Source organism: Podarcis pityusensis (genome assembly GCF_964106645.2).
Source record: "Podarcis pityusensis genome assembly, chromosome: 7".
NCBI lineage: Eukaryota > Metazoa > Chordata > Lepidosauria > Squamata > Lacertidae > Podarcis > Podarcis pityusensis.
In genome coordinates this window covers 77,590,179-77,602,232 of record NC_138031.1, presented here as the reverse complement: position 1 = coordinate 77,602,232, position 12,054 = coordinate 77,590,179, and the positions used below count along the sequence as shown (strand labels likewise).

General features: G+C 44.1%; 1 protein-coding gene across 1 annotated transcript; it reads right to left on the bottom strand.

Moving 5' to 3' along the window:
* Positions 1 to 5,413: 5,413 nt before the first annotated feature.
* OTULIN (OTU deubiquitinase with linear linkage specificity) lies at positions 5,414 to 11,502 on the bottom strand. The gene is made up of 4 exons (XM_081015045.1): positions 11,137 to 11,502; positions 10,685 to 10,810; positions 7,912 to 8,181; positions 5,414 to 5,661 (listed from the first exon to the last, which is right to left on the bottom strand). The coding sequence occupies exons 1-4, from the start codon at positions 11,143 to 11,145 to the stop codon at positions 5,467 to 5,469; spliced, it is 600 nt and encodes a 199-aa protein (XP_080871171.1). The 5' UTR covers positions 11,146 to 11,502; the 3' UTR covers positions 5,414 to 5,466.
* Positions 11,503 to 12,054: the final 552 nt, after the last annotated feature.

The window sequence follows — 12,054 nt, the reverse complement described above, 5'->3', positions numbered from 1 at the left end:
CAGCTTTCAAATCCTGATTCTATATTTGCCGACTCAATGAGTTTTTCCTGCCTGCACTTGAATCGAACCTTACTTGCAGCCCATCAGAAATAGGCTACAAGCAGTGAGGGGGAAAGAAACCCCCAAATTCTTATTGATTTGGGGCAGAAAACACTAAAAGCTTCTAAATAATAAATCTGCATCTATGTGATCCGAGTATCCCATCAGCACAACCGTTTAGTTCAATAGTTGAGGACAGAAGGTGCATGTTTTTAAAAGGCGACTGTCCCCCGAGGATCTGGACAATTGGACACATTTTTCCACCCATCGATCAAAGCCTTTCTTTAAGAATTAGAAATAAGAAGCAATTAAGATTTCTGGAAAGGAAAATTGCAGTGGTTGGTGATAGACAGCTAGTAATGGATAGCATGAAAGATGGCATCGGAAAGGCAAAATAACTCAAAAACACCTTTGAAGCCGTAAAGCAATGAATTTTTCATTTCATTGCAAGATGTATGCCCCATCCAGTGAGGGGCGATGTCTTATTCAAATTGGGAGGAAAAGGTTGCTTCACATCTGATTTATTAAGTTTCAAGTTAATAGTGCCTCAAGTATGCAGTCCATTGTCCAGTGTTTGCATTTTTCATATCTTTTGAAAGGCCAGCCACTAATAAAGGGTCACAGCCGAGTTACAACTCATTTTATATTAATTCAACCAATGAGACTCAGTTGGAAGACATGGTCTAATTTGGTTGTGCTCTCGAAGCCCTGTGATGGAGTGAAGGTTATTTGCAGAGTGTCAGTGTGTGACTTTTGTGAAATATTTTCTGCTGTCCTTAAAGTAATGAATTTTTTTTTATATATATAAAAAGAATTTGTTATCCAGGGCAGAAATGGCTAAAAGCCTCTAAATAATAAATTGGCCTCTACATAGGGGTCAGTATACGTTCAACGTGACATTTTAGTTCAGTGGTGACTGTCACAATAAATATTTCAAGACCTACGCAGAGAAACGAAGGCACAATCTGTCGAGATTTCATCAGGCCTTGAGGCAGAGGCGCTGCTTCGGGATGACTTGTTATTCAGATGACTAGATGAAAGCACACACTGCTTTAACATTTTGCCCACCTAGCCAAAAAAGGGGCCTGAATGTCAAATTGTCAGTGGTTCATTGCTTTGAAGACCAGGCCGCACTCTGCTTGAAAGCTATGCCAATATACCAAGACGTCCTCTTGCATAAATTCAGGCAAGGCAGGGGGTTCTCATTGGAGTGGCTGTTCCCCAGTTCAAAGGTGCCATTTTCCTTAGCTGTTGCTCCAACCAAGCCATTCTAGAAGTTGCAGAGTACAGTGGTACCTCAGGTTAAGTAGTTAATTCGTTCCGGAGGTCCGTACTTAACCTGAAACTGTTCTTAACCTGAAGCACCACTTTAGCTAATGGGGTTTCCTGCTGCCACCGTGCCGCCGGAGCACAATTTCTGTTCTCATCCTGAAGCAAAGTTCTTAACCTGAAGCACTATTTCTGGGTTAGCGGAGTCTGTAACCTGAAGCGTATGTAACCTGAAGCGTATGTAACCCAAGGTACCACTGTAATGCGGATTTATAAAGGCCTCTTTTATATTGGCAAATGCAAAGATCGTCCCTTTGCCGCCTTTTAATGATTGGGCCGTTTAGTTGGGGTCAGTTTAGTCAGCTTTTAAACACTTTGGTGGCTTAGCTATCTCAAGCCTTGGATGGAAGAGAAATGATGGAGATAATACATATTAAGTAATTTTAAATTAAGCTTCAAGTCTCAAGGGGAAGTAAATTTAACCCACATTCTGCCTTATTGTAAAGTGCTCCGTTCAAAATCTAGAGATTCATATCCTGCTCCAAGCGGTCTCCTCCAAGTTGCTAGCAAAGGCCACACATATACAATCACAAACACATAGCTTTGCTAAAGCCAGTACTTGCTATGCTTAGAAAATACAATACCCTCCAGATGTTTTTGGCCTACAACTCCCATCATCCCTAGCTAACAGGACCAGTGGTTAGGGATGATGGGAATTGTAGTCCCAAAAACATCTGGAGGGCCAAGTTTGCCTATACCTGCCCTTGAGGGAATTGTGATTGACGGCCTTCATCCTGCAAGCATGCAGACAATGGTGTATTCAGGTAGGTAGCCGTGTTGGTCTGACGCAAACGAAATAAAGAAATAAAAATTGTCCAGTAGCACCTTAGAGACCAAGTAAGTTAGTTCTGGGTATAAGCTTTTGTGTGCATGCACACTTCTTCAGATATACTGAAACAGAAGTCACCAGACCCTTAAATATAGTGGGAGAAAACTATCATAGTTGGACTCTAAGGTGCTTCTGGACAATTTTTTCATTTTTATTTATTTGGACAATGGTGGAGTTAAAGTATTTGCTTTTAACATGCACGCATGAGGGAAATATTGGTAGAACTGAGCATCAAATGCTATAGTTCCATCTCATGGTTAACTGGAATTACAATTCTTGTTCCTCTTTCAGCAACACTTCTCTGTGTATAATTTGTTCCTATAGAGAAGGGGAACGACAGAGTACAATAAATTCACGCTTCTGTACTACAGCAATTAAACCAGAAACGCATTCGCTGCCAATCTATCATGAACAAGCCAGCACTAATGGTAGAACTAAGATTGCTTTGATAATGACCTTTTCAGGGGGAAAAAGAGATCCGCTTTCAATCTCGCCACACTATTCAGCAACTAAGGTCCACGACCAGCCACAGACTTATGTTCTCTGGGCTTGTGATATATGGAAGAATGAAGCCCTACCAACGGCTGCAGCATCTTAAATCAGTGGGATATGAATCAGGATTACTACTTAGTCACATAAAATAGCAAGGGTGACATGATGGAAGGCTTTGGCTTTACATCAACCAGCCCCCCAAATTCAGTAAAATTTACTGTTATGGAAGGAGACACTTTCAGAGAGAAAGTGTCTCCATTAACTCAGTCACGATGAACGTACCAAAACTCCAGTAGCTGATAACTGAGTATGTCAAAGTGCAAGTAGATAAATAGGTACCACTCCGGCGGGAAGGTAAACGGCGTTTCCGTTCGCTGCTCTGGTTCTCCAGAAGCGGCTTAGTCATGCTGGCCACATGACCTGGAAGCTGTACGCCGGCTCCCTCGGCCAATAAAGCGAGATGAGCGCCGCAACCCCAGAGTTGATCATGACTGGACCAAATGGTCAGGGGTCCCTTTATCTTTTATTCTTTATAAATCCATACCGTTTAATGGATTAGTCACACCAAGCTATTTGAGCCTATGTGAGCCAGAAGGTTGGTGGTTCGAGCCCACCCAGGGACAGCTGTGGGCAGGATACCTGCACTGCAAGGCTTGGACTAGTTGACTTCCAACTCTGCAATTCTATAATTCTACTTCTGGGAATATGGAGGAGCAATCCGTTACGACTATCTCTGACAACAGCAGTTTGGGGCACTCAGTGGTCCATAGCTGAGATGCATTGATGTTGCTATGCTTCTCCCTTTCAGTTTATATTTTATTTTTCTGCCTTCAGTAAAAACAGTGCTAGAAAAATGCAACCTGTGCTGCTGATAGACTCATTCAACACGTTGGCGATTAATATACACAAAACAATAATTATACATACTTTATCAACCTTCTGAGAAAAATACAAAACATTAAACAAAGCCAGAGAGACTTGCGAACTACCCAGCCTAAAATGAACTTATAATGTCTGGTTTCAATAGATTTTTCAAATGCTTAACTCAAGTCTTTAAATAAGTTCATGAAGATACCAACTAAAGGTAAGTTCGGTGATATTCACAATACCGAGAGATGCTAATAGAGTTGGAAAAGGAAAAGGTAAAGGGACTCCTGACCATTAGGTCCAGTCGTGGCCGACTCTGGGATTGTGGTGCTCATCTCGCTTTATTGGCCGAGGGAGCCAGCATACAGCTTCCGGGTCATGGGGCCAGCATTTCTAAGCCGCTTCTGGCGAACCAGAGCAGCGCACAGAAACGCCGTTTACCTTCCCGCCAGAGTGGTACCTATTTATCTACTTGCACTTTGACGTACTTTTGAACTGCTAGGTTGGCAGGAGCTGGGACTGAGTAACGGGAGCTCACCCCGTGAAAGGGATTCGAACCACCGACCTTCTGATTGGCAAGTCCTAGGCTCTGTGGTTTAACCCACAGTGCCACCCGTGTCCCAGTAGTTGTAGATAGATGTTAATAAAGTTGTAGACAATGAAGTTGTAGACGACAGGGTGCCGGCGTTTTGCACCTGTTTCGCCCTGGCAGTCCAAGTAATCAAGAGGCCGCTGTTCACCCCTGATGGGGCCCTTAAACTGGGGCTTGCAGGTAGCTCACTCCCAAGGTAGTTTTCCGGGCTTCTTCTGTGGTCTACTCTCAAAGTCTTGATACGTATATTGATAATCTTATACAGAATACTCTCTATTGGCTTAAGCTTGAGACTGATTTGCTTAGACTGAGTTAAGCATTTGAAAAATCTATTGAAACCAGACATTACAAGTTCATTTTAGGCTGGGTAGTTCGCAAGTCATTGTGGCTTTGTTTAATGTTTTGTATTTTTCTCAGAAGGTGGATATAGTATGTATAATTATTGTTCAGTAAAAACAGGGCAGCTCTGGCCTTTCTGTGCCTGCAAATGTGGGGGTTAAAATAACCCTGAAGAGGATTAAGAGTAATCGGCGCTAAGCTTCCTGTTGCATTTCTCGTAGAAGGTCTTAAGGTCACTGCAGCAGCTGTGTCCTGTGGACGAAAAGCATACCAATGTTTCAACCAACCTCTTAAAGTTGCACATAATGGCTCCACTCCAGATATATGGTTGCACGCAGCAACACGTCCATTGCTTGGGAAAAGAGGCTTGGAGATGTGTATTCTCATCTGCATTGCAAATGCAAACTCGTAAGCCACACCTACAGTGGCTGGGGCAACCCAGCCAGGTGGGCGAGGTATTAAATAATAAAATCATGATTATCATTATTAGTGCAAATGGGGATGCTGTCTTGAGACCACGTGTGCAAATTGACACACACAATGCGCCTCCAGATCCAGTAAGAGCATCTCTGGGCAGAAACTGCTTCTGTACTTGGATCTCCTGGCCTTGGTCACAAATATTGCAAAAGTGAGTTTGGAGTTGATTTTTTCGGTGTCTTCATTCGTATGGCAAATCCTGTTTCAGAAATCAACATGTCTTGCATTTGAAGTGGGCATCATCGCTTCCCATGGAAAAGAATCTTGGTTAAAAATTAACCTTTTTTAGAAATTTATCCAATAGACAGAACAAACTATTTTTGCCTATTGGTGAAACAAAAAAACTTGGAACTACATTGTATGAGGCTTTTAATTTCAGAAGTTTGCACCAAAGTATTGAAAATTTAACTGCCTTTGCTGGAAAAAAAATAAACCAGAAACTAAGAAGATTTGTTTTTAAGTTGTTTATTCCATTTACGCACCTGTTTGTTTTTTGTTTTTTTTACAAACTAGTCTCTTCGCACACTCGAGCAGGAATATTATAATGTCTGTCATCTTCAGTTATAAGGGTTACAATTGGCCAGGCCTCTTCTGGGTCGTTGGGGTAAAGAGTGATGAATTCATCTGTGTTGTACTTATAGAGTCGATAGACCTGGATGGTGTGTTGCAAGGCGTAAGCCAGGAGAAACATCTCCACCTAGGTATCGAGGGGAAAAAGTGAAAAAAACTTGCCTGCATTATTTAAAAAGACAAATAACCAATTTGGCCAAATGCACTCTGGAAATGTATTCTGGGATGCGGGTGGCGCTGTGGGTTAAACCACAGAGCCTAGGACTTGCCGATCAGAAGGTCGGCGGTTCGAATCCCCGCGACGGGATGAGCTCCCGTTGCTCGGTCCCTGCTTCTGCCCACCTAGCAATTCGAAACACGTCAAGTGCAAGTAGATAAATAGGTACCGCTCTGGCGGGAAGGTAAACGGCATTTCCGTGCGCTGCTCTGGTTTGCCAGAAGCGGCTTAGTCATGCTGGCCACATGACCCGGAAGCTGTACGCCAGCTCCCTCGGCCAATAAAGTGAGATGAGCGCCACAACCCCAGAGTCGGTCACGACTGCACCTAATAGTCAGGGGTCCCTTTACCTTTACCTTTATTCTGGAAATAGGCCTAGACACCCACCCCAATCTAGGTGGGAAACGATACAAGCAAAGAGAACACAACTCCCAGCCTGGTCCATAGGACCATGGTCTACATGGCCAAGTTAAAAGATGATGAAATGGCCAAAATGAGCGGAAGAATCAGAAATCAGGAGCCCAAAACTTTAATAAAGAATGGGGAAAATTTATAATTTATCTTAAAAACCATTGTAAACAGTTAAAATTGTTAGTAGGGTTGAAATAACACTTGTAGTTTAATAGTGAATTTTGGATATAATGGAGATGTAAAAGATTTGGATTATTATGAAAGATGCAGGAGGAAATGATTAACAATAGGACCCACAAAGGGGAGGAAGGAAGTCCAGGAGATTCTACGGAATCTTGACTTGATGTTGTATGTTGGATATGTGATTGTTAAACCGTAATTTGAAAAACCAAATAAATATATATATTTTTTAAAAAGACGAAGAAGACATGGGAGGGCAGCTGCTCCCCCTCCCCACAGATCAAGTAAAATAATTGAAATACTTAACTAACTGAGTCTTCCCCGCCAACAAAAGTCCTGACTACGCCCATGCTTTCAGCCCATCAGCTGCACAGGAGAATACTGTGTGCAGTTATGCATTTATTCAGTTCTGCTCCATGCTCCTCTTTCTTTGCCAAACAACGTATCAGCAAGATTCCAGCTTCTCTTGCACATACAAGGTCTGAGCAGGTTGGCTGCTGCACATATGTTCTGTTGGATCAGGGCCCCTGCTGTTTTGTGTAGCAGCTTGCTGAGTACAGGTGAAACTCAAAAAATTAGAATATCGTGGAAAAAATCATTTATTTCAGTAATTCAACTTAAAAGGTGAAACTAATATATGTGGGACGCAGGTGGCACTGTGGGTTAAACCACAGAGCCTAGGACTTGCCGATCAGAAGGTCGGCGGTTCGAATCCCCATGATGGGGTGAGCTCCTGTTGCTCAGTCCCTGCTCCTGCCAACCTAGCAGTTCGAAAGCACGTCAAAGTGCAAGTAGATAAATAGGTACCACTCCTGTGGGAAGGTAAACGGCGTTTCCATGCGCTGCTCTGGTTCTCCAGAAGCGGCTTAGTCATGCTGGCCACATGACCCAGAAGCTGTACGCCGGCTCCCTCGGCCAATAAAGCGAGATGAGCGCTGCAACCCCAGAGTCAGCCACGACTGGACCTAATGGTCAGGGGCCCCTTTACCTTTACCTTTAATTTATGAGATAAACTCATGACATGCAAAGCGAGATATGTCAAGCCTTTATTTGTGACAATTGTGATGATTATGGCGTAATTTGTTATAATTGTGATGATTATGGCTGATGAATATTCTGATATTCTAATTTTTTGAGTTTCACCTGTAGTTATATACTCAGAGGGAAATGCCAGTCTAAGCACTGGATTTGTTTTTTCGGTGATCCATGCAGCTGGCAAGGACCTTGGAGGTCTTCTGGTCCAATCCCCGCTTCTCAGTGCAGGATGTAACCTTCAGCATCCCTGACCGATAGCCGGCCAACCGCTGCTTAAGGAGAACGCCCAAAGGAGAGAGGAAATTGCAAGGCCACAGATTTCGGTTATGCATTAGGAGAAACATCAAAGTCATTCTCTTGAGAATTCTCTTGAGATTCTCTTGAGGTTCCCTGCTACTTTGCTTGGCAGGTCCTGCTTGGGCCTATACAGGTTGAGTTCTGGACTGCACCAAATCAGCATCTGCTTCCCCTGCTCCTAATGAACAGCAGGGAATGAATGTTAGATCCCGTTTCGGTTGAACGTGAGGAACTTACTTGTTCAAGGCCTCCCGTGTGACCGAGTTGATTCAAGTGGTTTTCCATCAGCTGTGAAGGATTGCTGGATGTATCCCGGGCAAAAAGAAGCCAGGCAAAAACGGGGACCTCCTTCCCCTTCTCGTTGTCTTCGTACAAATGGATTGCCGTATTGAGCATGAGAAATTTCACAGCTTCATAGAGTTTGTATTCATCCTCCTCACTTCTAAAAAGCTCATCGCAAGCCGCTTGCCTCTCAGCGAAGGCCTTCATTTCACTCATATGTTTCCACTGTAAAGGCAAACACACGAATGAATGGAATGCAAGAATAACAGCAGGAAATAAAAGTCCAGTGCAAACAACGCTAAAGAATGCATACAGCATCCCTTCTGGACAGCTTGGATTCAGATCTCTAAAACCATCAGTGAAAGCTTTTATCCATAAAGGTAAAGGTAAAGGGACCCCTGACCGTTAGGTCCAGTCGTGGATGACTCTGGGGTTGCAGCGCTCATCTCACTTTACTGGCCGAGGGAGCTGGCGTACAGCTTCCGGGTCATGTGGCCAGCATGACAAAGCCGCTTCTGGCGAACCAGAGCAGCGCACAGAAACACCATTTACCTTCTTGCCGGAGTGGTACCTATTTATCTACTTGCACTTTGACGTGCTTTCGGACCGCTAGGTTGGCAGGAGCAGGGACATAGCAACGGGAGCTCACCCCGTCACAGGGATTCGAACCACCGACCTTCTGATCGGCAAGTTTAACCCACAGCGCCACCTACGTCCCTTTTATCCATAAAGGGCGACCTTAAACTGGTGAGGTTGCAGGCCAGGGGGTTTCATTTGGTTGTGATGTATTAGTGTAGCAGGGAATGAAAGAGAAAATATAAATGATTACTGGGGGACAGGGGGGAGAATTAGTGGGGCTTCTATTCAACTGCAGGTTCTCAAACTTCCTTTATTCTTCTACTCAATATGTTGGAAAGTTGTTTTTCCACTATGCATTTGGACACCTCTTAAGATAGCGTTCCTAAATTTTGGATGACAGTTCTGAAGATCAAGGAGCTATAGATCTTCTCTATACTTGGAAACGACTGAACACCATTTTGAATCAAGAGGGAAGGATGAACCTTCCAAAACTGCCATGATTTTGAGGCTTCTTAGAATTCACAAGCAATGCCAAGTAGCAAAGTGCTGCTAGCATCTCATAAGAGTATCTATACTGTGTGGTGTTGGTAATCTATAAACATTTAAAACTGAGATTATTTGATTGATTGGTGAGTTAAAAGACAAGGGCTTAATTTCAAAACCTTGATTTCATAACTGCACGCCATGCTTCCACAAACAAGTTCGAGTGCCAAACCACGTGCAGTAATAGCTACATGAAATTAAATTTCAGCCGAAATAAACTAAAGCACTAGAATGAGCAGATCAAATTCATAAAGAAAGTGCCACAAAAGATAATAACTAACATTGCTGTGGGTTAAGCCACAGAGCCTAGGACTTGCTGATCAGAAGGTCGGCGGTTCGAATCCCCGTAACGGGGTGAGCTCCCGTTGCTCGGTCCCTGCTCCTGCCAACCTAGCAATTCGAAAGCACGTCAAAGTGCAAGTAGATAAATAGGTACCGCTCCGGTGGGAAGGTAAACGGTGTTTCTGTGCGCTGCTCTGGTTCTCCAGAAGCGGCTTAGTCATGCTAACCACATGACCCGGAAGCTGTACACTGGCTCCCTCGGCCAATAAACCGAGATGAGCGCCGCAACCCCAGAGTTGGCCACGACTGGGCCTAATGGTCAGGGGTCCATTTACCTTTTTAACATTGCACCAACATAGCATAAATGAGCAAAATATCTATTAAACAGCAACCAGTAACAAGAATTACAATAAATATTGTACCAACACGGACCAGAATGATCTGTTCCCCGCATCAAGGATGTGAACACCGGAAAGGATCTAGAAGGGTAATTTCCACAGAAAAATCTGTTTCAGTGTGTGGACTGATTCTTGCTGAAGTGGTGTGATTAAAACTGCCGTCTGTTGTTTTAATCAAAGAGACAACAGAGTGTGTCTCCGCCGGGGAAGCCAAACTGCTGCGAGATCTCCCCAGGGCTCAAACCTGGGCAGTATGTATGGAGGTCCTGGGCTGTCCAGGCAACAAAACTGCCCCACCCCTCTCGGCCTTGCTGATGTGGTCCAAAGGAAAGCAGAACAATACGTTTGGCACCAGCTTGGCTGCACGAGATGCTGGAGTAATAATAATAATAAAACACAAAAACAAGGCGCCATCCAGCCATCTTAGGGACTCCACTCTGGCTTTGTGTAAGGCAGCCTTTCTCAACCTGTGGGTCACCAGATGCTGTTGGACTACGACTCCCATCATCCCTGAGCTCTGGCCTTGCTAGCTAGGGGTGTTGGGAGTTGTAGTTCAACAACATCTGGGGACCCACAGGTTGAGAAAGGCTGGTGTAAGGTTTACTCCTTAGCCTTCTCTTCTCCGGAAGATATCTCACAAGGCAGAGGCAGAGGCACTCCAGATGTTTTGGGACTACAATTCCCATCAACCCTGACCACTGGGTCCTGTTAGTTAGGGATGATGGGAGTTGTAGTCCCAAAACATCTGGAGGGCCAGGTTTGGCCATGTCTGTCCTTCCCTCTACAGCATGTGCAGAAATTGCCGCCTTGATCATTGGACGGCCTTCTAGTCCCCAGCTAATTCCAGTCTCCCAATTGCTTGTTTTAAATAGTTAGAAATGTGGAATTGACAGTAAGGTGAGCTAAGAATGCACAATTTGTCAAACCTTGCTTTTTAGTAGCATTAAACAGTCTTTAATTTCATCCACCAAGTTTTCAGCTTTGCTGGTCCATTTTTGCCTCAGCTGCCATTGCGCAATCCAGCCGTATTTCTCCATCAGTTTCTCCGGGAGCTACAATTTTCAGAAGATAAAAGTTAATCTTTACCAGAAATTCGACAAGGCAACTCATTATCTAGTGATATGTTTTTATTTAATCAGGGCATCTAATTCCTGCTGGCCAGAGTTTCTTTGACCAGAATGGGTACTTTAGAATACTGCACAATGAGAAAGAAAACTTGTGTCGTGTGCCTTTTGCTTTTGTGTTTTCTCCTCTGAATGCACAGGTATTAGTTAAAAAACAATTTGTGGCAGGCGAACAAGCCTATACAAATACTTGCTAAGCAAAAGCTACCATCGTTTTGTTCTATCAAGAGATGTGCTGGAAGTTGGCGACCTACCAACATCATGTCCTCTCTCTTCAGCCAGTCAGGAAGCTGAACAGCTTGGCTAAGGGCTTGAAACAGCGTCGCTCTGACGGCGCAATAGTTATCCCCTCGCACTCTCCTTATCGAAATAAATTTCTGTGAAACTGCTTCGTAGCCCTGTGCGAAGAACAAAAAACTACTATTAGATGCGCACACCCAAACAAAATAAATAAATCAAAAGCTTCACGTGCAGGAGCCCAATATGAGGCCCGATTTATAGAAGCATCACTCAAGAATTTGAAATCTCAATGGGGGTTGCAGTCCCTCAGATGACGAAGCACACACTGTGACTCTATCTGGAAAGATCAGGCCACAGTAACCCATGCCTTTGTTGCATTTAGGCTTGACTACTACTACTACAATAATAATAATAATAATAATAATAATAATATATTATTTATACCCAGCCCATCTGGCTGGGTTTCCCCAGCCACTCTGGGCGGCTTCCAACAGAACACTAAAATACAATAACCTATTAAACATTAAAAGCTTCCCTAAACAGGGCTGCCTTTAGATGTCTTCTAAAAGTTTGGTAGTTGTTTTTCTCTTTGACATCTGGTGGGAGGGCATTCCACAGGGCGGGTGCCACTACCGAGAAGGCCCTCTGTCTGGTTCCCTGTAACCTCACTTCTCGCAATGAGGGAACCGCTAGAAGGCCCTTGGCACTGGACCTCAGTGTCCGGGCAGAACAATGGAGGTGGAGATGCTCCTTCAGGTATACTGGACCGAGGCCATTTAGGGCTTTAAAGGTCAGCAGCAACACTTTGAATTGTGCTCGGAAACGTACTGGGAGCCAGTGTAGGTCTTTCAAGACCGGTGTTATATGGTCTTGGCTGCTGCTCCCGTCACCAGTCTAGCTGCCGCATTCTGGATTATTTGTAGTTTCCGGGT